General features: G+C 34.2%; 2 protein-coding genes across 3 annotated transcripts in view; one reads left to right on the top strand and one right to left on the bottom strand.

The window, feature by feature from the left end:
• Positions 1-13,617, top strand: part of LOC106879083 (coronin-7) — a 121,168-nt gene extending 107,551 nt beyond the window's left edge. The window contains exons 26-27 of one of the 2 annotated variants that reach the window (XM_014928516.2): positions 4,357-4,443; positions 6,618-13,617. In XM_014928516.2, the coding sequence (XP_014784002.1) occupies positions 4,357-4,443; positions 6,618-6,626 (96 nt within the window). In that variant the 3' untranslated portion in view covers positions 6,627-13,617. The remainder of the gene's footprint in view (positions 1-4,356; positions 4,444-6,617) is intronic. The other variant, XM_052969835.1, reaches the window with a different exon arrangement.
• An 826-nt stretch (positions 13,618-14,443) lies between these two features.
• On the bottom strand, positions 14,444-24,447 carry LOC106879082 (ubiquitin-fold modifier 1). The gene is made up of 6 exons (XM_014928515.2): positions 24,429-24,447; positions 23,115-23,182; positions 22,962-23,018; positions 19,196-19,253; positions 18,187-18,259; positions 14,444-15,944 (listed from the first exon to the last, which is right to left on the bottom strand). Coding segments are annotated over exons 2-6 (285 nt in total). The 5' UTR covers positions 23,117-23,182; positions 24,429-24,447; the 3' UTR covers positions 14,444-15,849.
• Positions 24,448-27,510: the final 3,063 nt, after the last annotated feature.

The raw sequence follows: 27,510 nt of genomic DNA, 5'->3' as shown, positions 1-27,510 counted from the left end.
TATATATATATATATATATATATATATATATATATATATATATATATTTTGATTGGTCAGTTGTTCATAAATCTGAAAAAAAGTGTACACTAAAACATTGTTTTGAGTAGATTAGTAAAGAGTTTACATACTTTTAGCCAGCAGGTCTGATTAGTTGCCTATGTTGCTAAGAGCAATAACATATGTGAAACCAATGGCATCATTTTGGGTGGCCATAACCAATGGCTATATATATAAACTTATACATACCATGAAAAGATGATGATGTATTTAATGATTTGCATATTTGTTCTTAATGTGTTCTGGCAGATTCAAACACAAAATATGAGTCATAGCTATGTATATCACTGGAGAACAACTTCTTTTTATAAAGATAGTGTGTTCATGGCACACGTGGTTTATTGGTGCAAGGGATTCTGGGACACCAGTATTTTGACATGTCTCGTGAGCAAGAAGTATATTTTGTGTTTAAATCTTTTGGAATGCATTAAGAATAAATGTGTTGATTGTCATTTCACATCTTATTGTACACAGTGCGAGTAACAATTTCTTTTAATCAATGTGTATAATATTTATGTATATTGGAGTTGTACTTGTTGGTAAGTAACTCGGTCTGAGATCATGTGTTGAAAGTAAAACAATTACTACAATGTAGAAGTGTAATTTTACTTGTTTAAAAGCACAAAACTGTTGCGGTCAATTTTGTTTATTTTTTTAAATTGTTTTATTTATTATGAAATGTCAGAAATTTGTTGTCCTTCTGTGACCTGATCACTGACATAATTCTGTTGTGTTTCCTAGAACTGTGTGAGCGATCAGATCACTGAAGTGTGACAAAACTATTTTTAAGAAATAAAAGTAAATGTTACAGGTTTTGTATATTTTATAGTGGTTTAACTGCCTCTTCCACAATGTAACTGTTTTATATAATATATATATATGTGTGTGTGTGTGTGTGTGTGTGTGTAAATGATGTTTTAAGGGTGATGTCATCTGCATAAAACTGGGCATGGTTGGTGGTGATAGCTAATAAGTTGTCGACATACAGGTGGAAGTGAGGGATGGAGATCATTGAACTTTAGGGCATATCAGGTTTAACTGAATGTGGCTCAGAGAAAGTTCCATCATGCTTTGGATCTGTAGACAAGAGAATAAGAGCCCACAAGTTAGCCATTTAGCTAGATTTGCATATTAGACATGGTCAAGGTCAAGACTTTATAATAAAGTAGACTGTCATTGGATGGTCATTGGTCATGGTAACGGTCTGCCTAAACAGGAATCACTTTATATATAAAAATTCACCCTTACGTTAATCCCATAATTTGATTATGGTTGTAATGGTTGGAAATTATATAAAGAAATTTGGTAAAAAGTGGGAAATAGGAATGATGAGTATGTCTATTTGTAGCATTTACTGACTACACAACTGTTGATATATATACATACATGCATATATGTATCTTAAAGCTTTACAAATTTTATTATTTGTTATGTAAATATTTTGATTTCAAGAAAAATAATTCCGGTTTTCTTTTTGTTTCTAGACTGAACTTGAGGGTAAACTTAAATACACTTCCAAAATTTAATCTTTTGCCTTCTAATATTCTCTCACTCCTTTCATAAATTTCCTTGCACAATGGCATAGCTTGAGTGTATGCTGCTTGGGGCAGCCCTTGAGTTTGTCCCCTGCCCCTTTGATCCCCAACTTTATACAGCATGCCCAAAAGTGCTGCCCATATAAAAAAGTTACCCGGGTCAGACAGCCTCTCCCCCACAGCACCACTGTCCTTGCATGTACATCAGTCTTTAGTTGTATGCTGTTGAGAAAAGTTGAATTGTTTTATGAGATCTATTCCTCTTTGCACATTATCTTTAAACTTGTAACCTGTTGAAGAAGTATTAATACCTTTGCCAATTGTTTACTGAATTTTTTTCCCTGTGTACAATCAAGAAATACTTTCTTAAGCCTTTACATTAATGCCATTCACTGACTCCTTTCAAATTCAGATTTACTAAATATGTTTTTCTCTACTTTGGGGATCCCAGTAATAGTTGAGTATGCTATTAGTACTGGATTAAATGTTTTGAATCTTTACATTCCATTTCAAAATGCTGTTCTGTTGGAATTAGCATTGCCTTTAATACTCTGACATTGATAAAATAACTTGTAGGCATGTATTGGAGATAATTTGACAAAGTATATTCATCTACAAATTTGTAGCTTTGTGCTATGCAAGAAATCATTATAATTTTCCCTTAAATTTTTACATTCTGATCTGAATTTTATGTTCTATTACCCTTTTTACATTGGATAAGTTGGAATAAATTTTCCTCTTCATAAAATCAAAGTTAAATATGGCTAAGAAAGTCAAGGTGTCATTTATAGAGAGCTGAGAAGCTGTTTAATTAGTCTAATGAAGATTTTGGTTTAATATGATTAAAAAGTAAAGACATCCATTTAAATATTACTGACATGGGACAGTGACATGATGAATGACAATGTTGACATCTTATGAGTCATAATAATAGCTCTGCGAGTTGAAATGTAGCCTAGGGGTATAATATATATCTGTAAAAATACGTTTCTTGGTAATGATTAGAAAATATACCAATTGAGAGTTGTGTAAAATGTACAAAAATAAAAGAGAAATGAGGACAAAGACCTGTTTCATAGTCCAATTCACTATCAGAACCTCCACACTTTCCTGTCACTACATGATTTCTCATTCTCCATGCAGCACATCAGCTTGCAGAAATTTGAATATGTTGAATGATTACACTCTCTGAGTGGCTACACTCTCTGAGTGGTTGGCGTTAGGAAGGGCATCCAGCTGTAGAAACTCTGCCAAATTTAGATTGGAGCCTGGTGTTACCATCCGGTTTCACCAGTCCTCAGTCAAGTCGTCCAACCCATGCTAGCATGGAAGGCAGACGTTAAACGATGATGATGATGATGATGATGATTACATTGTCCCATATATAATGTGACTGTTGTTTCCAAAATATTGTTTAGGATAACCTTTGCGTAATTTAAAGAAACCCCATAATGAAACTTTATACTCATTGGAAAAAAACCTGCATATAATCTGCAATAATTATGCATACTCCATAATTAAAAAAGAAAATTAACATGCTATGATAGCAACTGACAAAGCTTTTCTGTTTGTAGAATGGTGTCACCCCAGCATTGCCACAGCTAGCTGGCTGTAACTAATCAAAGAGTAAATTAGATGAAATATATCTGATCACCCCTGCGTGGCCACAGCTAGCTGGCTGGAACCAGTAAGAGAGTAAAAGATTGCTGAATTCCATCTGGTGTTTTTAAGTATTTTTATTGAGAAGCTTTTAGTCATCCTATGGAAGATACTTCTATAGTCACCTTTAGGAGAAGCATAATTTTAAATTTAGTTATCTTCATTCTTTTACTAGTATCAGTCAGTGGGCTGTGCACATGCTGGGGCACTGTCATTTTTTGTTTGTTATTTCTTCATTTTTGAACATTTCTCTGTGAGTACTGTTACAATTTACTTTAAGTCAGTGTAATATTATCATAAAATAAAACGAAGTGGATGAATAGGCACAGGAGTGGCTGTGTGGTAAGTAGCTTGCTTATCAACCACATGGTTCCAGGTTCAGTCCCACTGCATGGCATCTTGGGCATGTGTCTTCTACTATAGCCTCGGGCTGACCAAAGCCTTGTGAATGGATTTGGTAGACGGAAACTGAAAGAAGCCCGTCGTATATATGTATATATATGTGTGTGTGTGTCTGTGTCTGTGTTTGTCCCCCTAGCATTGATTGACAACCGATGCTGGTGTGTTTACGTCCCCGTAACTTAGTGGTTCAGCAAAAGAGATCGATAGAATAAGTACTAGGCTTACAAAGAATAAGTCCCGGGGTCGATTTGCTCGACTAAAGGCGGTGCTCCAGCATGGCTGCAGTCAAATGACTGAAACAAGTAAAAGAGTAAAAGAGTAATAATGATCTAAAATAATTATCTAAAGATTTTATTCAATACAGGACAGGGAAGGGTGAAGTTGTTGTTTAAACCCAGGTCAACCCTAATTGAGCAGACCTATGATCAAAAGCATTCTAACCATGACCATCTTGTACTTCTTTTATTTCAATGATTAAAGCACATTGACCTATGTACTTATTTATTTAAGATGGTAGGGTATGTTTTCAGGGAAATTTTGCTGCTATTTCAAGTAGATCAAGCAACCATTTAGCAGCTTCCTCAACATGCTGTAGATGGGAACATGGTTATGACTAGAACAGACATTCTGCAATAGATATTAAATAGTTTATCTTTGTTAAAACTTATTTGATTGGTGATTTGCATTTTATCTTGTTTAGCTGATTGGAGCAATGACGTCTAAGTTGGATGTAAGAGAAGACCCATTGGAACAAGATTTAACTGAAGGAGTTGACTCTGATGAATGGGTATGTGTTTATTGAAACATATTTTCCGTAAGCAGAACAACCCCACTCCATCAAAAAAAAAACAAAAAAACATATCAGTTATTTAAAATACCGTAAATCCATGAGTATAATCTGCACTTTTTCCCCAAAATTTAAAGGTCAAAATTTCTAAAGCGTACTATATACAAGGTTAAAAATGAAAAATAGTTTCTAAGCAAAATTTTCAAAGTGATAAATATGTAAAGGCAATTTACTTAATATTTATTTTTCACTGACGTTCTTTATTTTCTGCAAACAAAGTGCACAAAAAAGCTACACGTTTGCATTATGTTATATATATGATAATAATAAAGGATGTTACCATATATACGTTTACAAATGAAGGACGTTATATAGACCTCCTTGACTCAAGTTAGAGAAGGGGTGTGTATTATACACAAAGTTTAGGTTTTTCAGAGGTACAGCCCCCTAAAAATCCCCTGCGTTTTATACTCAAGGGCGGACTATACTTGAGGATTTATGGTAGTCCTTTATGTATCATACACTGTTGAAAAACCCGTTACTGTAGTATTTGTATTGAGATAATATCTCTTATGGCCAGCATGTTGTTTCAGGCCAAATACCTCAGGGTCGATAAATTAAGTACCAGTTACGTACTGGGGTCAATCTAATCGACTGGCCCTATCCCCCCAAATTTCAGTCCTTGTGCCTAGAGTAGAAAAGATTATTATTATTATTATCAATGAGGTGGCCGGCTGGCAGAATTGTTAGTATGCCGGGCGAAATGCTTAGCAGTATTTCGTCTGCTGCTACTTTCTGAGTTCAAATGCTGCCGAGGTCGACTTTTCCTTTCATCCTTTTGGGATCGATGAAATAAGTACCAGTTGAGCACTGGTGTTAATGTAATTGACTAGTCCCCCTCCCCCAAGAATTTCAGGCCTTGTGCCTATAGTAGAAAGGATTATTATTATTAAGGCAGTGAGCTGGCGAAATTGTTAGCATGCTGGCTGAAATGCTAAATGGCATTTCATCTGTCTTCACGTTCTGAGTTCAAATTCCACCGAGGTTGACTTTGCCTTTCATCCTTTTGGGGTCGATGAATTAAGTACCAGCGAAACAATGTAATTGACTAGACCCCTCCCCCCCAAATTTCAAGCCTTGTGCCTTTAATAGAAAGGATTAATATTATCATTATTATTATTATAATAATTATTATTATTATTATTATTATTATTATTATTATTATTATTATTATCGTTAGCATGCCAGCCAAAATGTTTAGCAGTGTTTTGTCTGTCTTCATGTTCTGAGTTCAAATTCTGCTGAGGTCGACTTTGCCTTCCTTTCGGGTTTGATAAATTAAGTACCAGTGAAACACTGGGTTCAATGTCATTGACTGATCCCCTCCCCCAGAAATTTCAAGCCTTGTGCCTCCAGTAGAAAGGATTATCATCATCATCGTCCTCATCATTATTATCATTATTGTTATATCTTTCTCTGTTTTTCCATTGTTTACACGAACGTTTTCTTTTCGGACAAAACCCTTTGTAAGCTTCGTCCTGTCTTTGTTCTTACATGTTTTTAATTTATATTAGCCCTTGTGGCCCATAAAACTAGAATCAATTATTATCATTATTATTATTTAAGATATTGCACAGTATACAATATCGTAAGTTTATTGATTGAAGATATTGTGTCTACCGGGGATTTGTAGTGTTTGCCAAGTCACAACAAGGACCTCAAACAGACAGTAATTTACGCAATATGCGTGCAGTTGTAAGCAATGCCAACTTTTGCATTACATCTAGATTGTAGGGTATTTTTAAGGTTTCCAGATGTTTTTTTTTTCAGATTGGGTGGTATTGAACCCAATGCTTCGATGACAATAGGAATAACCTTCATGTTTGACTCTCGTAGCTGCTACATTATCGTTATCATCATCATTACCACCACCACCACCACCACCATCATTATTATTATTTAGGTGGTGAGGTGGCAGAGCCGTTAGCATTTCATCCATTTTTATGTTCTGAGTTTACATTCCGCTGGGATTGACTTTGCCCTACATCCTTTTGGGGATCAATAAAATAAGTACCAGTTTAACATTGGGGTTAATTTAATTGATTTAGCCCCTTCCCTAAACTTAATGGCCCTGTGCCAAAATTATTATTATTCTTTATCTCTTTTTATTTCAGGAAGAGTAAGTGATTGGCAATGAGGAAACACTGAAAGAAATTGGGATAGCCACAGCATCTTGTCTGTATATATATATATATATATTGAATGGAAATTGTTATTGTTGTTTCTGCTGTGAATGTATGTGTATGAGTGTGTGTGTGTGTGTGTGTGTGACTAAATGGTTTATTTTAACTACATTTTTGTCCTATATGATGATATGTGCATACATACAAGACTAATGATATATAAACGTGTTTACTATAAGTGGGACCAGTATTATTGAGATGTCTATATATATATATATATATGAGTAAAAATAGCATAGTTTATATATTTAAGTGCATTTTGATATGTAAAATTTTGTATGTTTGTATAATCATTGAAATTTATATGCTATCAAATATTGTCTATATTCTCTTAAAGCAAATGTTTTCTTTATACTCTACGGTTTCTCTTCCAGTCTTTGGAAGAGAAACTTGAACTATATAACCTAAATATGAGCCCATGAATCATTATAACAAATTCATGTGAATACAAATTATATTAAAACATGACTGTAAAAAAAAAAAAAAATGTAAATTCTTTAATATGGAAACGATTGACTCATCAACTCTTACTAAAAATGGAGGAAGAACTAAACAAATTAAATTTTTTTAACATTTTAAAAAATATGCTTACATGTCTATATGTACTCATTCAGATATGAATGAGGTTCTCCCTTTTTATTTGGTATATTACAATGATTTTCTCCCATTGTTAAATGAAGGTTTTTCAATTTTTAAGGCAAAAATCTGCTGTTTGATAAATGAAAAGCTTGGTTTTACAGAGCTTCAATTTAGGAATGTGAGTAAAGATAAATTTCTATGTTAAGGGGTAATGAGATAAGAATCAATATACCAATACGCTCTGCTAATATGGTTCTAGTTGGAATATAAATATATATATATATTACGGATATGTACTTGCATAGCAAGTGACCTGATCTGAGATCGTGTTCCATGCTGCAATTATATACATACATATATATATATATATATATATCAACACCGTCTAAATATCTGATTTTCTATGCAAGAAGGGTTTGAATAGTTCTGAAGTGCCGTACATTTCCACAGAAAACAATCTTGTGTCACTTTATGTGTGCAGCCCAATTTTCTCAGGCATCACCTTCAGCTCTACTATTACTTCCTCAGTCTTCCATAGCCTACTCTTCTGTGGCTAACATCTACCATCAAGTTGTTGCTTTGCCACCATTTACCTACCTATTACTGCAGTCTTCTCTACTGCATATATTGGTAAATGCCATTGATGTTTGTTCCATTTCTTAACCCATTTGTAATTGTCTCTTGCAAACTAGAAACCTGCTTTCAGTGGATCCTGTTAAATGTTTCTCTCTACTTGTTGCATGTCTTCGTCTATCACTGCAATTTTTACACATTCCTGATGTAGTCAGCCTTCCATCGAAAGGCAAATACATTGATACTGATAGTAGTCAGCCTTCCATCGAAAGGCAAATACATTGATACTGATAGTAGTTGCTGTTTCCTAAACTGCTTCCTTTTAATTCATACTCTGTCCACTGGACAATCTCTGCTTCCACCTTCATGTGTGCATAAGCATTCATTAAGCTTCATTGAATTCTAGTTTTTATTAAATAAAAAAAAGTAATCCATTTTCCGAATAGTTTTCTACTGACCTAACACTTTAAAAGTAACATCTCATAAACTTTTGGATCACATATAAATGCTTTTATAGTGATTCAAGGGAAGAACTGGTTTGGCTTCATATTGCCTTATCCAGTCCCATGAATAATGGAGCTCAGAATGTTAAGTATTTAATTATGCAGTGATCTATAGCTTATAATTGTGAGCTCCATCTCAACATGATACTTATTTTTTATGTATAATTGAATTAGGAGCTACACGTCTTTGACATAGCAAACTGTAGTTTCTTTCTACACCTTGAAATTATTTTTTACATTACCACATATTTGCAAGAGGGAGACAGTCCGTTGAATTGACTCTTGCAAATGACTGGTAATTGTTTCATCAAAGCTGGAGAGATAAAAGGCAAAAACAATTTGTGCTATTTGAAGTAAAGTGTTGAAATATCTTCCATTAATTTGTCAGATGATGATGTGCAGTACTATGGCACATAGAGATTATCTCTGACTGGAAAAAACGTGTTGGAGTGGAATTTCCAGAACAAAGATTGATCTAAGTATTTAGCATGGGGCCACACAGTAGGGGTGTTGAAAGGAAAAGTGAGTGATTAGGTGGAGGTGGTATGTGACTTGGTACTTCAGAAACTGTTTTAATTTGGTAGTGAGTGAACTTGTGCCAGCCCAATGGGCCTTTTTGCAGAGTGGTCTAGAACGTATATCTTTGTGTAGCAGCAGAACTGATCCAGCAGAGCCCTTGAGCTTTATAGAGATTCTGCAACTGATCAAAGCCAAAATAATTTCTGGCTCTAAAGAAAAGTTGAGCACTTGCAGTGCTGTTTTGGAAATGTAAATGTTTTGGTCACTGAATAATCAACAGAAAGTGTTGAGTGCAGTGGTGTTGCAGTTTCAAGGGTTTAGCAGGGTTGTTTATGCATAAGGAGTGCTGGCTGCTGCTTCGACATGTGCAGTGATTACATCATCAAGCTGTTGAAGAATATTCTCATTGGAAAACGTTTATGAAGTCTGTTTATGGAAACATTGCAAGTCTGATATGATGGGTGTAAGTTGCATGTGGATGACAACTGTTTGTTGAAGGTTAATAAGGAATCATTTTTATAGTTATGCGTGCTTTTTATTTTAAGTAACAGCAAGTAGGTCATTGGTGTGCCAAAGGATGAGAGCGGGGAGACATAACCAAATGCTGTGAGGTACCTCTGATTTGATAGTATATGAAGGGAAGAAGGAAAAAAAAAAATGGAAGAAATACAATTAGAAGAGAAAGTAGAAAGAATGACTTTCAGTGTATGAAGTGAGAAATGAATAGAATTTATAGGAAGGAGATCTAATTCAGAGGCCCTCATAGAAAACACAGTAGAAGGGTTTGCTAATGCCAAAGATAACATCATTATTTTTATGAAAAGCAAAGACCACTACTGGTTCATATAGTAGAGCAAGTTGACTCATATACCTAGCTCTATGGAATCCGCACTAATGACCGTTGAGACAGGAAAGAGATAAAGTAATGAAGTAATTTAGTTTAGTACTCTATCATTTGTGCTACTCCACTGCCCTTACTTATCAACTTGGAAGCATGCTTTTTATCTTTTGTATCTGTTTTCATAAAATATGATGTACATTTTTAGATAAGAGAGAGAAAAAGACGGAATATTTTTTGAAGAAATAAACCGTCTGTTCTGTGTATATTTTTAAAGTGCTTTCATGATGTATTAACTTTGACAAAAGCTCAATCAAGTATGCTAATTTGCCAGCTGTGAAATTGATATTTTGAAGCCTATTTTTATGGAAGATAATGAATTTCTAGTTTGTTTCTGCAGAAAATTTGCCAAGTTAATAAAAGTATATATGTTAAAAAAAAAATATACTTGTATAAAATGCTAATATATGAATGTTTTAAATGTAACATTTACCGTTTATCATCTTTAATTCCATTGCCATTGTGAATCATCAATTGCTACCTCATACTACCCACCACCCACTAAATCAGAAGTCATAGTTGGCAAATTCATTCCATCTGACATATCAACCAACTGATTACTTGCTCATATTCTGCTCAATATAACACTAAAATAATATCAGCAAATTCTTCTTTGTTGATCAGGCTGAAATTCTTATTAATTCCTCTATTGTTTCCAAAATTGACAATTGCATTTCCCTCTTCTTCAGTATCTTCCAGGCAACACAAAAAAATTCAAAAGCTTCTAAACCATTGTACTTACACATTCCCTGTAGTAGAAGTACATATTTAACACTAGTTACCAATGCATGAACAGGCATAATTTACAAAGCTTATCTTGACTAACAAAATTATTAACTCCTTATTTCACTGGCTTCAAATATACTCTGAGAAAAGAAATACAGACTACTATAATCTCAAAATGTGGGTCATACTTTCACTAGAGATTAGGGTCTCAAATTATCTGAGATTTTAAAAAAATTTTAATTTTTTCTATTTCAGAAATTATTATTATTTTCTAAAAATAAAAATAATATACTTTTTAGTATCTTAAACAACCATATGTTTCTTGGAAACCATTCCTATTTCCATTGCTAAGCAGAGCAGTAACTGCTTAATGTTTCGTCTTCTTCACCATTTTAAAAATATATTTTTAGTGTGTTGGAGATAGTCTATATAATTATTTTTCTCCATATTAGATTTTTAGTCGGTCAAAACAATTGGTGTTTCTCATCTCGAATCTCTTTTTTTTCATATTCAGACAAAAAAATTTTATTTACCTGAAAAAACCTGACTTCGATGAAAACTTTCAATAAGGTGTCATTACTAGAAATGTAGTTCAAGTGAATTCACAATCCCTGTTTTCCATGACACAGCACCACCACAACTAATTTCTAACATAGGTACAAGGTGGAGGGGAAAAGTCAATTGAATTGGCTTCAGTACTAATAATGGTGCTTTAGCTTTCATTCTTCCAGGGTCGATAAAATAAACTTAACATGGGAAGATTTGAACTCAGGATGTAAATACCCCAAGATATTTTGTCCAACATTAACAATTCTGCCACCCCCTGCTGCTGCTGCTGATAATAAACAATAATAATAATGTTTCTATCATGGGTGCAAAGCCTGAAATCTAAGAGGTGGTTTTAACTAATACTATCAACCAAGAATCAGTACATGACATTCTCTATTTTATCAATCCTACTACTACTACTACTACTACTACTACTACTACTACTACTAATAAAGATGATGATTGTGAGTTTTATCATACATGCATCATTCTGATTTTTCATCTGATTAATATTCAGGTAGATAGACACACACGATGAAATATATTTTATGTCATCATATTTATCATTGGTATATGTCCTAATTATTCTCCATCTTAATGATACAGAAAGTTTATATTTCTATTGTACATATTTCTCCAGAAAGAATCAAGCTGCTTTCCTTTTATTTAAATAGGCTGCATAAATTTAATTCTAGGCTCTCATGCCTTGTGGGTTTTTTTCAGCTCTCCCATTGCCACGCGTATCACTTTTATCAAATACTCTTATGCATTTAACGTATGAACTGGTAATTCTGCAAATAACCTAAATGACCATTATTGTTTAGAGTGTTTCACCACTGTGTTGTATGATTACATATATCAATAGTTGTATAAACACAGTCACTGCCTGAGAAAGATCCATATATATATATTGTCAGTCTGTGAAAAATATCACTGTATACATTATATAACCAATTTTTGGCAATAACACAACACTAATATTTTTCTAAAAGCATATCCTATTTCATTTGCTCAGTCTCAACCCTTATTTATCACCAGTTTCTTTCACTCTTATTCCAACTTCAAGGTCTTAAATATCCATACTGTGTCTGAAATAATCAAACCAAGGTATCCATTCCTGAATTGTTAGACCTGTTGAAAAGAAACAATGCATAGGAGTTTCTTTTTAGGGGTATAATATAGTCATAGTCTTGACGGTTGTTGTTTAGTCCCAGGTCATCTCTGTTTAGACTGCCTATGATCAGGAGCATTCCAGCCATGAGCATCCTATTTTCTTATGCTTTCAGTGTATCTAGGACTCACTGTGTCTTGTTTCTTTAAGATAATAGAGTGATCTGAGGGAAATTTGCAGGTAACGTCAGTGTTTCTATTGTTGGCTTATGGTTCTTATAGTTTTTAGCATTGGTCGTGTATGTATTTAATAACCCTTACAAACCATTTTGCTGTGCTCAGCAGTCTCAAAATCATTTTAATTATCTCATCTACTCTTACATTTCAACTGCTCATTAAATAATTACATAGCATCTCCAAACTGCCTAGCATCTCTAGCTGATACATAATCTCTGTTACCATTCTTTCCTGTCAAATTCCATTCTAAAAATTTTACACTCTCTGATTCTCACAGTAAGGAGATTAATCTGGTTCTCTTCAGTTTTCTATGATATATGGTTCCGTAATGACTTAAATTTCAACTATATACTTTTAATTCCGCTTCACCAAAGATGTAACCCGTCACAAGTCTATACATTGCCCTTTTACAACAGTTTCATCATCAGAATTATTCGTTAATTGCTAAATACACAGGAACATGGGCATGAAATAAAAATTTTTTCACTATTTATATTACATATAGAGTTCATTAAACCAGTCCTTATGACATGGTCAGTATCTACTTTAAACATTAAAACATGCATTCTTATTACTTTTTCTTAAATTTTATTAGCATTTTAAAAGATTTTGAAAACTAAATTCAAACTTTTTGATAATGCGATTGCTCAGTGCATGTATTTTAAAATTTAAGTGTCTTTTGTGACTTCTAGCAATTTAAGAGAGTTTTTTTTTTATATCTAACCTTTCCAGTTTTGAGGTTAGAATTCACAGATGGGTTCACCACATCCTTTGCAGTGCCAATTTATGTATTATCAATATTCTAGCTTCATGAATAAAACAATGAAGAAATATTTCAATTCTAAGGTTAAAAAAAAAAATGTTTTTTTTTTTAATATGAATAAAACTTAGCTGAAATTAACTCCATAAACCATGAAATCTTTCACTATTCCACTTTTGAGTTTATAAATGCAGTAGAATAAGCAGTTTGAAAAGACAGACCTAGGCAAATTGTAATGATGACAAATCATTCCACTAGTCTATTGGCTAGAATCAAAAATAACTAAAACAGAAGAGAGGGAAAAAAGATCAATTATCTAAAAATGCCTTTAACTGCCAACTGCCAACTGCCTTCTGAAAATGTGCCTACAAATTTTTTTTTTACAGCAACAATTAAAAAAAAAAATAATTATAAACATTTTCATTTCTTATACTTTCATTATCTTCAACTGAATAAAAAGTTTACCTCCAGACACAAGATTTTATTGCTTTTTTTCTCTACTGTTGTTTGATATTTAATGTCAGTATTTTTTTTTTAAGTTAGTAAGCTGTTAGAATCATTACCATGTCAAATAAAGTGTTTAGTAGCATTTCTTCTGCCTCTTTATGTTCTAAATTAACATCCTGCCAAGGTAAACATTGTCTTTCATTCCACTGGGATCATAAAATAATGTACTAGTGATGTACTATGGTCACTGTAATTGATTTGTCCCCTCCACTCAGAAAAAAAAAAAAAATGGAAGCCTTGAATTCTGCAATGGACTAGTGTCCTGTTCGGGAAAATGCTGTGATCAGAGTCCTAGGGCTTGAGAAAGAAAGAAAAAGTTTTCTTGGGAAAAACAAAACAAAACATTTCTATTCATCATCCTTTAACATCCGTTTTCCATGGTTTGACTGGAAACTGGGGAGCTACACCAGGTTCCAATCTGATTTGGCAAGGTTTCTACGGCTGGATGCCCTTCCTGATGCCAACCACTCCAAGAGTGTAGAGGGTGCTTTTTACATGCCAGCTGCATAACACTGGCATCAACCATGACTACAATATCATTTGCCTGGACAAGTCTTCTCAAGCACAGTATATTGCCAAAGGTCTCCGTGAGACCCACTGCCTCCGTGAGACCCAATGTTTGAACAGTGCTTTCTATGCACCACCGGCTCAGAATAAATAATTTTTTTTTTAATGGCTCTTGGATAATGTTTTGCTGCAGTGTGATACAATTAACTGAAGTGATGTTAATTTATTACAGGTATTTATTTTTAGGTAGAAGTGACTGAGTTTGAACTCAACACAAAGAGGGACAAACTAAAAGTTTAAAAAGCATTTATTTTGATACTCCATCTGCCAATTTGTTGTTGTTCTCAATTTGATATACTAAACAAAAAATCCTGTTATTGTTGTCTCTGCCTACTGCCATTTTTTGGTTTTGGCGTGTTCCAATCACTTGGTTTCTTGATCCTGTATAAATTTCTCTTGCACAATATAATTTGTATGTACACTCGAAGATTATTTGTTGGAGCAACTGTAGTTTATTTAACTGAACATAGTAAATATTTCCTGGAGAACAATGCTAAGATAAAATGCAATGCTGGTAGGATCTGAACTCTGTTATTAATCAATGAAATTAATTACTGCTGAGTACATTACCATCTGTGCCACCCTTATAGACCTGATAATAATATCACAATATATTGTATTAAGATAATTAGTTTCATATTTTGGTGCAAGGCCAAAAATTTTAGGGAGGTTTAATTGTAAGAATGATTTAAATTTGTGTGTTTTCAAAATAACTAAGAAATGAAGTAAAACAAACTTTCATATATATTTTGAGAGGATTAATAAAGCTTGCTGATTAGTTACCATTAGTCATGCGATATCTTGCAAGAAGCACTTCAATTCTGTTTTCACATCATAGCAAGCAAGCTTGCTAGTCTTACATGACATCGTATAATGGTTAGCAGTGGCATCAATATGTAAAAGGGAAGAAAAAAAGAGACTTTTTAGTATGTATAAAAAATATCCATACCCATTCCAAGCAAAAATAACAAGAACTGAAAGTATGAAATCATCATCGTTTAACGTCTGCTTTCCATGCTAGCATGGGTTGGACGCTTTGACCGAGGCTGGTGAAGCCAGATGGCTACACCAGGCTCCAATCTGATTTGGCAGGGTTTCTACAGCTGGATGCCCTTCCTAACGCCAACCACTCCGAGAGTGTAGTGGGTACTTTTAAGTGCCACCGGCATGAAGGCCAGTCAGGCGGTACTGGCAATGGCCACACTCAAAATGGTGAATTTGAGGAAATAAACTACAGAAAATAGAAAAATGAAGAGAGAACATTTTTATACAGAATGAAAGCAATAACAACAGCAGTTCATTTCTTATGAGAACAGAGAATATATTTTAGCAAGCTGGCAGAACTATTGTTTGACATTAATCATCAGAGCAAGGAAGATGACTGTAAATGTTGAATAATTTAAGAAAGTACTAATTTTAAGAGTAAATCTGGAAGAAGAAAAAAATGCCTTATAATAATCATTATTCAGAGAAATTTAAAACATAACTCAAACAGATTATTCAACAATTCTTTGAGGGTATATTTTGATATTTTAACAAGACAGTTACATGTTCAATAAAATTTGAACACAATATTAAACGTTTTCAGTAATGTTTTAGGCTTCACTAAATGTAGAGATGAGGCGTGAGTAAAAATTAAGATAATTCTGATGTACAGTGTCTTTGTAGAAGTCCTACTCGGTCACGTGGAATTAATCGAAGTTCTGTGCCATGTTTAATGAATACATTAGCTGGAAAAGAAGAAGAAAGGAATGCAGTTTCCTTGTTATGTTAGTTAATTTAAAAAAGAAAATCTCTATTAAGGAAGTTAAGCTGTATGCTTTAATTTGCATAAAAAATGAACTAACATAATAAACATGTACACAGGCTGAGAGCTAAATGAACTGAGATTATAATATATAAAAACTGGAAATTAATCATTAACAATGGAAGCAAAACCATAAGGCAATCTTTATATCCAATTTAATGTGGATGTCTTGTTAGAATGCCAAATATTACGCCATTAGCCTTGAGAAATCCTCTCATATAGGCACATGGTGCATAAAAGCACAGACAAATCATAGCAGATTGTCACCCAGAACAGACAATTCTCGTCTGCTACAATTTATGTTTGTGCTCTTACGCACCTATATAACAGACTCTCACAAGGCTAATAATGCAGTATTTGGCATTCCAACAAGACATCCATGTTGATTTGCATATAAAGATTGCTATAGATACTGAGTTTAGATTCTGTGATAAATATTCAGCAATCCAGTTTGCTGAAAAACGTTATCAGACAGATGTCAATCTTAATTGTCATAAATTGCTAATGGTCATGAATGAAGTTCACAATAACACAAAACATTCTCATACTGGTTGTCTAAAATGAAAAGCCAGTTCTCTTAAGCACTAAGTTACTGACATAATTGTAGCACAGTTTATTCATACAGTGACTAGTTTCAGTAATGCAAACACCAACTGAGGAAATCGTAATGGAGAATTTGAAAAACTGTTAACTGCAAACGAGGAAAATCATCCAACCTTTAAAAATTATCTGTCAAAAGTAATTTAAGAAAAGAGTAGTGCATTATAAAGAGAAATTTTTTTTGATTGAATTTATATGAACAAACTGCCCAGCTAGATTGTTGATATGAAAGGAAAGACAACTCATTGCTAACAGACTTCTTTTTGACAGATTGTTTTCCATGATGACAAATATTACAAGGAAGAAATATTGATTTCAAATTTTGGCACAAGGCCAGCACTTTCGGGGGAGGTAGTAAGTCAATTACTTCGACCCCAGTATTCAACTGGTACTCATTTTATTGAACCCGAGAGGATGAATGGCAAAGTCGACCTCGACGGAATTTGAACTTGGAACGTTAAGATGGATGAGATACTGCTAAGCATTTCATCCTGAGTGCCAACATTTCTGCTAGTTCGGTGCCTTACAAGGAAGAAATATTGAGACCAGAATGAATTTACTTTATATGGTAAAAAAAATTCTTCAAGTAAAACTATCTAAGGTAAAGACATGTAGAGGGGAGACAAAATAAAGATACAGAAAAAAGCAATCAAATTATTTTCTTTTTAAATGAGCAGTTAACTTTAGAATAAAACTCTGATAATATCAAGTTTAACAAGGTTAGGAATTTTGACATCAACCTGTCTCACAACACCTCTGGTTCTATGATACAAACTTGTTGTTTTAAAGTAATGAATGAATGAGTGAATTCCAATATTTTAAATCCAGGTTTGTCCCTGTTAACAGGGGTGGCTGGATCTCTTTTGCAATTACTGCTCTCACACCATCTCACCCGGTTTGGGCATCCTCCTTCATCAAGCCAACCTTCCCAATCTCCTCCTCCACCTGTCCTCTCTATGTTTTCTTTGGTCGATCTCGCTTTCGCGGTTCATTCACTTTAAACTCAAGCACTATCCTCAAGTAATCTAAATTAAAACCTTTCATTAAAATGACAAGTTAGTTTATGTTCAAGATACCTGTATAATAATGATGTAATTTTACTAAATTCTTCATTTTAAAAAATTAATTAAAACAATGACAGTGTAATTTAATGGTTAAAGCTAGAAAATGTAAACTGTTTGCTTAATGATTATTTAAGAGATTTAAATAATTTACACTAAAATTTTACAGTTAATTTATTTACTTCTCTCAAACTTGAGAGATTTTTTTAGTACTTGTAATGAAAGAAATAGAACAGATAAATATATGAAGGTTAGGAAATGAACCAGAGATTACTATGAATAGATGTTTTTGTACATCACATTTCAGACAAGCTAAACAGAAATAGTTTCCATAATAAAGCTAGAAATGATTGTTTCTATAAACAGCTCATGGTTTAAGAAACATACATACTGGCCTAAACAGATTTTAGGGTTTTCTGTTAAATTCTAATGTTATGTTTACCATCTTTCAACAGATCTTTTAATATTATTTTTGTTTATGAAGCTACAATAGCAACTACTCACATGCAGACTGAGCTGGGTTTATGCCAATTCCATCCATTGTTATCAAGGCACTTGTATCAGCAGGAACTTTGAACTAAAATTTAAGATACAAAAAATATAATCTAAACTTTGAATATACTTTTTTTTTTGTATTTTCGAGAAAATAAACATTTATAGAAATATATGGTGAAAACAAAACAGCAAAGTGAGAAGCAAGCATTGTTTTTTGCCAATGATTCTGATTTACATAAATAGAAAAAAAGTTAGAACTACAACATTTTTTACAGCTTAGCCATAGTATGCTAAAGATCTTTGCAAAGTCTCCAAGAATGGAGAAAAGACCTATCAAAGTCTATATGACAGACTATCACAGTTCCTATTCATTCAATTTTACTCATGAAGTTTGGGGTTGACCTGAAGTTATGGTAAAAGATTTGCCCTAAGTGCCACACAGTGTGCTTGAACACAAAACCAAAAACTACAAAGCAAACTTCTTAGGCATATGCCCAATAAACAAACTGTTGCTAACCATTGGTCTTTAAATGTAAGTTATCATCATCAACATCATTTAACATCTGTCTTTTGTGATGGTATGACCTGATCAGTTTAAAGGATTCAATGAACTGGACACTTGTCAGGTTTCAATGTCTACTTTGGCATGGTTTCTATGGCTGTATGCCCTTCCTAGTAAATTTACAGAGTGTACCGTGCTTTTGAGGGCACTAGTGAAGTCATAATTTTCTTTTTTTTTTTCACTAGCATGCAGCATTAAATAACATATTTGTGACAAACCAATTAGGGAGCCTAACATTGTTGTTTGACTTGCTAGAAATTGTAGCCAAAATTTCCTTCAGCTGGAACAATTTCATCTTAAAAGGAAAGGCTACAATAGGCAATAAAGTACTAAGCATACACCCAAATGACAGGGTGGTCGGATCAGAGTTGCTCTAAGACAACAACAAATTTGTAAAATTATATTTGAAATTAAAGGAAGAACGTTAAAAAACACTCCTAAAGACTGTGCACTTACTTCCTCTGCAGCAAACTTCAAAACAGCGGTAAAAGGTGCTTTTTCTGGAACACTTAATCTGAAAAGACGGAATAAAAAAAATACCATTTGGTGAATCCAATAATTTTTGTTGAAACAATACTCTGAAACAGTGCTGATTATGGTGAAGATGACTTGATGAGAATTTCAAAGAGTCACACAATGTAAAAATCTTCTCAGTCAAAGAAAGATACCTTTATCCTTATCAAGAAGAAATTTAGCTGCCAAGAATGAATTCAGATTCAGAGGTAAGATTTAATGCATATAAAATAAATAGAAATACTGATTTCAAATTTTTTGGCACAGGGCCAGTAATTTCGAGGGGAGGGGTGAATTGATTACATCGAACCAGTGTTCAACTGGTACTTATTTTATTGACTTCAAAAGGATGACAGGCAAAGTTGACCTCAGCAGAATTTGAACTCAGAATGTAAAGACAGATGAAATGCCGCTAAGCATTTTGTATTGCATGCTAACGATTCCGTTGGCTCACTGCCTTAATAAATAGAAATATTAATAGTTTGTTATAAGACACAAAAATGTCAAAAAAGAAGAGAAAAAAAAGATTAAAACTCTGTAAATATTAGATAGTCATCATAACCCTTTTACGTCCCTTTTGCATGTTAGCATGACCTACTTTGACAGGATCTGATTGGCTAGAAGACATGTCTTGTTTCAGTGCCTCAGTTTCGGTTTGCTTTCCTGACACCAACCACTTAACAGAGCATACTGGGAGCACTTTTCTGTGGCATCAGCACTATAGAGGTTTACTTGCTTTCTGCAAGACAGAGTTCTCTCAAACCTAGAGATTGTTTTTTTGGCTTACTTCAATCACTTTAAGGAGTGTACTAGATATTTTTTTCATGCTACTAAGAAAATAAGTGATTGATGACTCAAGACAAGGTCAGGAAAAATTACTGTATGCTAGGCAGAATACATTATTACTGTGGAAAATGGATCCACTTTTGTGATGGGGATAAAGCGAAACTGTATCATATCCAGACTAACCCTGTACCTTATCAATTTTACAATAATCCTTTCTATAACTTTCATAACCTGGTTCAAAAGTTTGTTACCTCTCTTGTTAATTTGTTCTCTTTTTGTCTTATAGTTTATGATGATATTTCAGCATTGGCCATTGCATATGACTCCTTTCTGTGTTACCTGATCCACTGTTCTGGTAACTATCCTGTAGCCTAATTTGCCAGACATATAAAGCATCTCAGGTGATTGTCCTTGATGGACCAGCTACTTTCCCCATCTACCATACTGTTGTCCATTTGGATAGCACATCTCTTTGTAAGATAGGCATATGATAGACTCTCTCTCATCCATGCATTCTCCGCATTCAGCAGCCTCTCAGAATTTCATTTCCATGCCTCTTCCTTTTTGACATCAGTGAAAGTGTGTTTTTATCATTCTGTACACATATCTCCCCAACAACATCTCGATTTCTCTGCTACACTATCTAGCAACACGGACCACCTCACACCTCTCATACTCTTGATGCAAAACATGTGCAAACTTCTTCCTTTATATCTCTCTCTTTTGTGGTGTCTACTTGGCATTCAGCTTCCTCTTTAACTACTTAGTGTTTTTCTCCACCACTTTCTTCCTTCCAGTCTTTCCGAGTCTGTTTATTTGCAGTTATGGCACTGACTTCAGAATTCATCCCCCACTATAGAACTTTGCATTTGGCTGGGTTCTTGTACCAGTAGGATGTCTGTAAAATGGCTAGTTTGGCTCTATGTTATAAGTATTTATCTCCTCCTCACTACTGTCATAAGTGTTAATTAATATCTATATCTAAGACCAACTGTGAGTTCTTTCAACTTCCTGGTATGCTTTTCCAAATTAACTTTCATCTATGTTGGAGTAGCTCTTATTTTAAAGTCACTAACCATCTAATCTATGTTGGGTGGAACATCTTTCATTTAGAAAATATTTGGAATTTATATTCATCTGCCTCTCACTTCCTGGTGAGAATAAAATCTTGATGGCCATGACTCAGGGATTTCAGAATAGTTGGTTCACAGCCCTGCCATCCACTCAAACCTCCCTGGATGGTCCAACTAGGTATGTTTGCAAAATTGAACAGGGTTGCTGTTGTATTAGAACTACAAATATTAAAAAAAATTTTTGCTGATGACATTTCTCTAACACATACACACACAGATATAATGAAAAGTTATTCACATCAAATTTGCAAAGGCAGCTTTAAAACTGTCTTGCCACCGAAATCCTGGTTATTTCCCTCATCACACCGAGCTTAACTTGATCATTAAGTGGTTCCTAGCTCAGATTAATATGCCCTAGTTCTGGAACCAGTGGGATTATCCAGAAGTGATAGGAAGAAACCAGATGGTCTTACCCTTTGTCCTTTGGTAAGAGGTAGGTGTGAAGGCGGAATGGCCCAGTGGTTAGGGTAGCGGACTTGCGGTTTCAATTCCCAGACCGGGCGTTGTGAGTGTTTATTGAGCGAAAACACCTAAAAGCTCCACGAGGCTCTGGCAGGGGATGGTGGCGAACCCTGCTGTACTCTTTCACCACAACTTTCTCTCACTCTTACCTCCTGTTTCTGTTGTACCTGTATTTCAAAGGGTCAGCCTTGTCACGCTGAATATCCCTGCGAACTACGTTAAGGGTACACGTGTCTGTGGAGTGCTCAGCCACTTGCACGTTAATTTCACGAGCAGGCTGTTCCGTTGATCGGATCAACTGGAACCCTCGTCGTCGTAAGCGATGGAGTGCCAACAAGAGGTAGGTGCCTTGTCTGTGATTCCTTTGGTCTGTTCCACATACTGGATGCTATGGTAAATGGGAGGGTCACTGCTTCTGAAGCCGAATGGAACAAGATCCCTAAATATTGGGACTTGTCAGTGAACTATTTCTTCCAGCATTTGAGACATTTGTAAAGGATGGCCACTAACAGCAAATTCCTTGTCATCATAGGCAGCTCACCGTACCAAGGTGCCGCCCATGGTAATGCTACAAGCGTGTTGGCTTGCTTTAGTAGATTCCATTGAACTTTGTGGTGTGCAAACATTTGAAGCGCTTGATGTTGCATTACTGTTTTTTCATTCTTTCTTCGTTCATGTTTGTGTTTTCTTCGGTTTTGAATTTGTATAATAATGTGGTTTTGTATTATATATGTATCATGTACGTACATGTTATATATGCAATAAAATAAAAACAATAAGAAAAATGCTAAAGGTAGTTTTGAATTATCTTGTATATGCTTAATATACAGCTAAAGAAAGCCTGAAATACGGACGATTTGCATTTCGGAACAGTGACGTTCTTTATGTAAACATAAAATAAATAAATAAATAAATACTCCCATCAAGCTTTGTAGACAAAACTATTCAATATTATTTTATCAATAATACACATTTCAGAACAATAGCAAACACTTTAAAACAATAAATACATACTTTAAAATACGAATACACAACTATATATAGAGACGGTATAAATTCCATATGTTAGTATATGACAGGGGTATAACTTTAGAATTCTCGGGACAAGAGCTGAGAAACACATACTTTGAAATGTATAATGTCAATAATAATCGCTTAATAAGGTGATCTTTCGGTACGATGCCCAAATGATAATAACAACGTATACGTTATCAGATGTTTTGATTTTTCTTTGGTGTGATGCGGTATCTTCTGACACCAAGAATTATCAATGGAAATATGGTTCCACAGGTGTGGCAAGTAAATATAAATTATATAGTAATACTTACACTTTGTATGGCTGTTTTGGGTCCGAAGTCAGGATGATTTTGAACGTGACTTTCGACCTGGAAATAAAAGTAAAATGATTACAGGGAATAAAGATGTGCTACATAAATACATATATATATAACTGAAGAAAGCAGAACACATGTCATACTCACATCTTGATGACACCTTACCGGAAGTGAAAGCCGTGTGAGAGAAACAGCAACAAATTATTGTTAAAAATCTGAAGTAAAATGAAGATTGATTATATTCATATAATTTAAACTAAATTTAATAACATATTGAATAAATTGATATTTTATTATATATAAAAAGCTTAAAGAATGAACAATAGTGAAACAAAATCAGCATTTAGTGCGGATTAATTATTTTCGTAACTGAGGTTTCATAGTTTGTTGATTTTGTGTGGGAAGAAACTAGGATTCGTTAATTTTTTCTCTTTTAGAAACTATGGAAATAATTTATTCTGGCTGAGCTGTATTCTATTATAAGAATTAAGATCTTGATAAATTTCTTCCAGCTACTTCACGTTTTTCAAATTTTAACCAACTTTTTTCAGAAAATCTTGTATTGATATAGTTTTGTATTCTGATGGAAATCGCATTTTTTTTCTTGAGATTAATAACAAAGAAATTACAAGTATTTAAAGTTAAAACAACATTTTTTGAAAATAACCTGATGAACATTTTAAAAAATGAGAGGTTGAGAGAAATTCAACAGGATTTGAAACCTTGTACAACATTTTTTTTTGTTTTTGAATTTATTAATCAATGGAAATAGACTTAATTACTGTGCAACGTGTCAGTGCTTCATTAGTTGATTCGTTAATTGTTATTTGCATTTCTGGAGTGAACCATACAACAGAAGCAATATGGCTTTACGCATTTTTAGTGTAGCGGTATATAAGAATATTGTATAAATGCAGTTATATGATTTATATAAGATGCGGTTTAGCTATTCTCCCTACTCTTTCATTCTTAACTGTGCTTTGTTCGTTCTTCTGACGCTGACTTGAGATAGGAGCATTATCAGATCGCAGCTGCTGAGTAGCTTTACCAATAGTTCTAATCTGTTAAAGCAGAGTTATATATAATAAAATACTCGATCAGAGATTTTGGACCATTGTTAATTACGCATACAGCGTGAGAGCTACTACACAGGCCGCAATTCAACGTTTATTTTTATTAGAAGCTATTCATTTCACTTGGATTGCTAATGACCTTAGGAAACGCATGGATACATCATTCAATACTCTTAAAATCTGTGGCATTACATCTACCATTATAGTACAAACGAAGGCGGCGAGTTGGCAAAACAGCTAGCGAGTCAGACAAAAAGCTTCGGGGTATTTCTTCCAGCTCTTTAAGTTCTGCGTTCAAATTCCGCCTAGGTTGATTTTTGTCTTTTATGCTTTCGATCTCGATAAAATAAGTACCATTTGAATATTGGAGTAGATGTAATCGACTTACCCACTCCTATATTAATGCTTTTGTGCTAAATATTATAAGCCAATACATTGTTGTCTCCCTTCAATGGAAAAATATTCCAAATTGAGTGGATTCTCACTATCCTATGGACATTCACCAAGTGTGCCTGATAGTATCGGGAGACAAAATGTTATTGCTTCTAGTTTTTCTAACCAAAGGATTTTTTAAAACCCTATCTACTTCAATTACGCAGTTAAAAACGAATAATTAGTTGACTAAATGTTTTGCTGCTAGATTCGATTCTCCTTTTTATTTTTCAATGAGCATTAAGTAATACGAATAAAGTACTTCAGTGAGTTTAAAACACCTGTTACCACTTAACAATTACAAATTGTGCAAATATTAGAAATATTAGTTATAACCAGTATTTGTTTATTCGCTTTTATTTTTCTTCTTGAATTTCTTCCTCGTCTACGTTACCGTTTGCATATTGAAAACATGTATTTGTTAAAATTATCCATGTATACAAATAGAGGAAAACTTTGTAGATTATATAGATAAATAGACAGACAGCTAGAAAGACAAACAGACAAATAGATAGATAGCTAGATAGATAGCTAGCTAGATAGATAGATACATACATACATACATTTTGTGATTTCGCGTAAGCATAACAATACTAATGACCTGATATTAGAACTCCATATACATATGCTTCAGAATAAGTGGTAAGCGAGTACAAAGCGTCATTTGAAATTAAATGACGAAGGAACAGTAATTACGCAACCGGCTTCATTAGCTTACTGGTGTTTCTGCTATGGGATGCGGTGCTTTCAGATTTGAGTGCCTGCGCATCACCTTATAGCTTCGCCAGAGCTTCTAAAATGACTACATAGGAAGTGGGACACAGGCACTCAGTTCTGAGTGCGCTGTATCTTATAGCAGAAACAGATGTAAGCTCATGAAGTTGATTACATAATTCTTGAAACTTTATCATTCATTTAATTTTTCTCTTGCGCGCACACACATACACACACTCACACAAACACGCACAGACAAACACGCACGCGCGCACGCACAAACACACACACACACACAGATAAAGTAGTCGTTGATTATGGCCGGTTAGAATGTTACCATTGGTTTCACGTCTATTGTTGCACTAAGCAATATAGGCGACTCAACCTATTTACTAATGGAGGTATGAATACAGTCTTGGTTAGCAAGGTTGTGAAAAAATGAATAAATAAATAAATAAAGACCTGAAATGAAATTATTCAAAGTAAAACCCTTTCTGGGTTAGATAGTGTTATCTCCCTTTGACCGATTCCCTTTGTTCCCGAAAAGAGTTTATGTACGATTTCCATTCACTGGTTAGTAAGTGGAGGAATTCCATATCTTCAACATGAATTTTTCTCTCATGGAAGTATCGTTTAAACATTTCACTTGTGGAATTTAAGAAGGCTTCTGGGTTCAGTGAATCTTTAAGGATCCTTGCCCTCTCGGCCGAGCAAAGTTTGAATCGTCTGCTCTCGTTGACGTATGATCGAGGCTGTTCCAGGAACCTCCTGTTAATCTTGTATGTTGTTCTCTCTTTTAAATGCTATATGTAGTTGGCGAAAGACCTAATGTTGCGCCTCTCTGAGATGCTTTCTCGAACTACTCTTCTCCCCCTCTCCCAGATTTTTTCCTATTTCCTCTCTGACGAAGAGCCACGTTCGAAACGTTCACCCCATCTTTTTTTCTATTTGAAACATTCTCTGAATGCCAATCTTATATATTGACTGTGCGTCCTTTTGACTTTTGTTGCTTTTCATGCTTTTGTTTTCATTTTGATTTGCCTATATATATATATGTATGTATATATATATATATATATATATATATATGTGTGTGTGTGTGTGTGTGTGTGTGTGTGTGTGTATGTACACACAAACACACACACACACATCTATACCCAAACATATACACGCATATATAGGAGTGAGAAGGAAAGAGAGAGGAAAGCGAGAATTGATGTATAAACAGAAAAATAAATCCATAGTAATTAAGAGCTCGATTAATAACGTATTTCTGATTAACAAAACACATTCCTAATGATCTGGATAAACACAGCTTTTAAATTAACTATGTATCACAGTTATGTAATCACACATTTTAATAAAGTTCATCTCAATGAAACAGCTGTTGAGCATAGAAGAACAAAGCGTGATCGATAAATGAAATTTATACTTTTATGCTCTCTCCCTGTCTGTCTGTCTCTCTCTATATATATACACATACACACACACATATATGTATGTATAATGAGGAGTAGAGAGACAGCCGACAACTGATGAAGAGTCGCTCTCTGTGTTTGCATGTACTATTTTCCACTTACTACACTCTTTGCTTGCGTATTTGACTCGTTTGTTTTCGTGCTTCATGTTGTTTACAAAGTTGGTGACGTCCTGTACCCCTATATGCATATACATATATTATTTATATTATCATTTAATTGAACGCCACGCATCCATTTCCAAGTAAGTTTATCTTAACTTTTTGGATGCGACTCTATACTGTTTTTTCTCCCATCCTTCTCTAATTCCCTTTTCTCCCTTTTCATCGTTTTCTATCTGTCTGTCTGTCTGTCTCTCTCTCACCCCTTTCTCTTTCTCTCTCTCACCCCCTTCTCTTTCTCTCTCTCACCCCTTTCTCTTTCTCTCTCTCACCCCTTTCTCTTTCTCTCTCTCTCTCTCTCTCTCGTTGCTCACACGTGACCATCGTCCACTTTTCTTTTACTCACGTGACCATCTTTCTTTTTCCAGAACGACGTTCTAAGGATAGGACGATTGCTCTCTGTCTCTTCTATATTTTCTCTTTTTCAAAGAAAATATTTCTCGCAGCGTTCACTATTTTCCCCTCGTTCTGGTCTAACGATCCTTCATGTCTGTTTTCGTTCGGTTTCCTTGTATGTCTTCACTATCCTGTTTTTGTTCCCAACTTTGACCCTCCATAAATCCTAAATTTTATTTTGGAATTTATGGGAGCAACTGTCTTTGAAGACTCATTCGCTTTGTTTACGTGTCCTGTTTTCCATTTTTTACTCTCGTTGTTTGCGTATTTAACTCGTTTGTTTTTGTAC

This window comes from Octopus bimaculoides, chromosome 7 (genome assembly GCF_001194135.2).
Source record: "Octopus bimaculoides isolate UCB-OBI-ISO-001 chromosome 7, ASM119413v2, whole genome shotgun sequence".
In the NCBI taxonomy this organism is placed as follows: domain Eukaryota; kingdom Metazoa; phylum Mollusca; class Cephalopoda; order Octopoda; family Octopodidae; genus Octopus; species Octopus bimaculoides.
The sequence above is the reverse complement of the archived record's forward strand: the minus strand, read 5'-3'. Positions and strand labels throughout refer to the sequence as shown.

What these genes read in the sequence shown, in the direction of transcription:
- LOC106879082 (XM_014928515.2), bottom strand. An exon ending in TGAAGTTTGCTGCAGAGGAA is followed by an intron (nt 18,260 to 19,195) that starts GTAAGTGCACAG and finishes CTTAAATTTTAG; the next exon opens with TTCAAAGTTCCTGCTGATAC. An exon ending in AAACCCAGCTCAGTCTGCAT is followed by an intron (nt 15,945 to 18,186) that starts GTGAGTAGTTGC and finishes CTTCTTTTCCAG; the next exon opens with CTAATGTATTCATTAAACAT.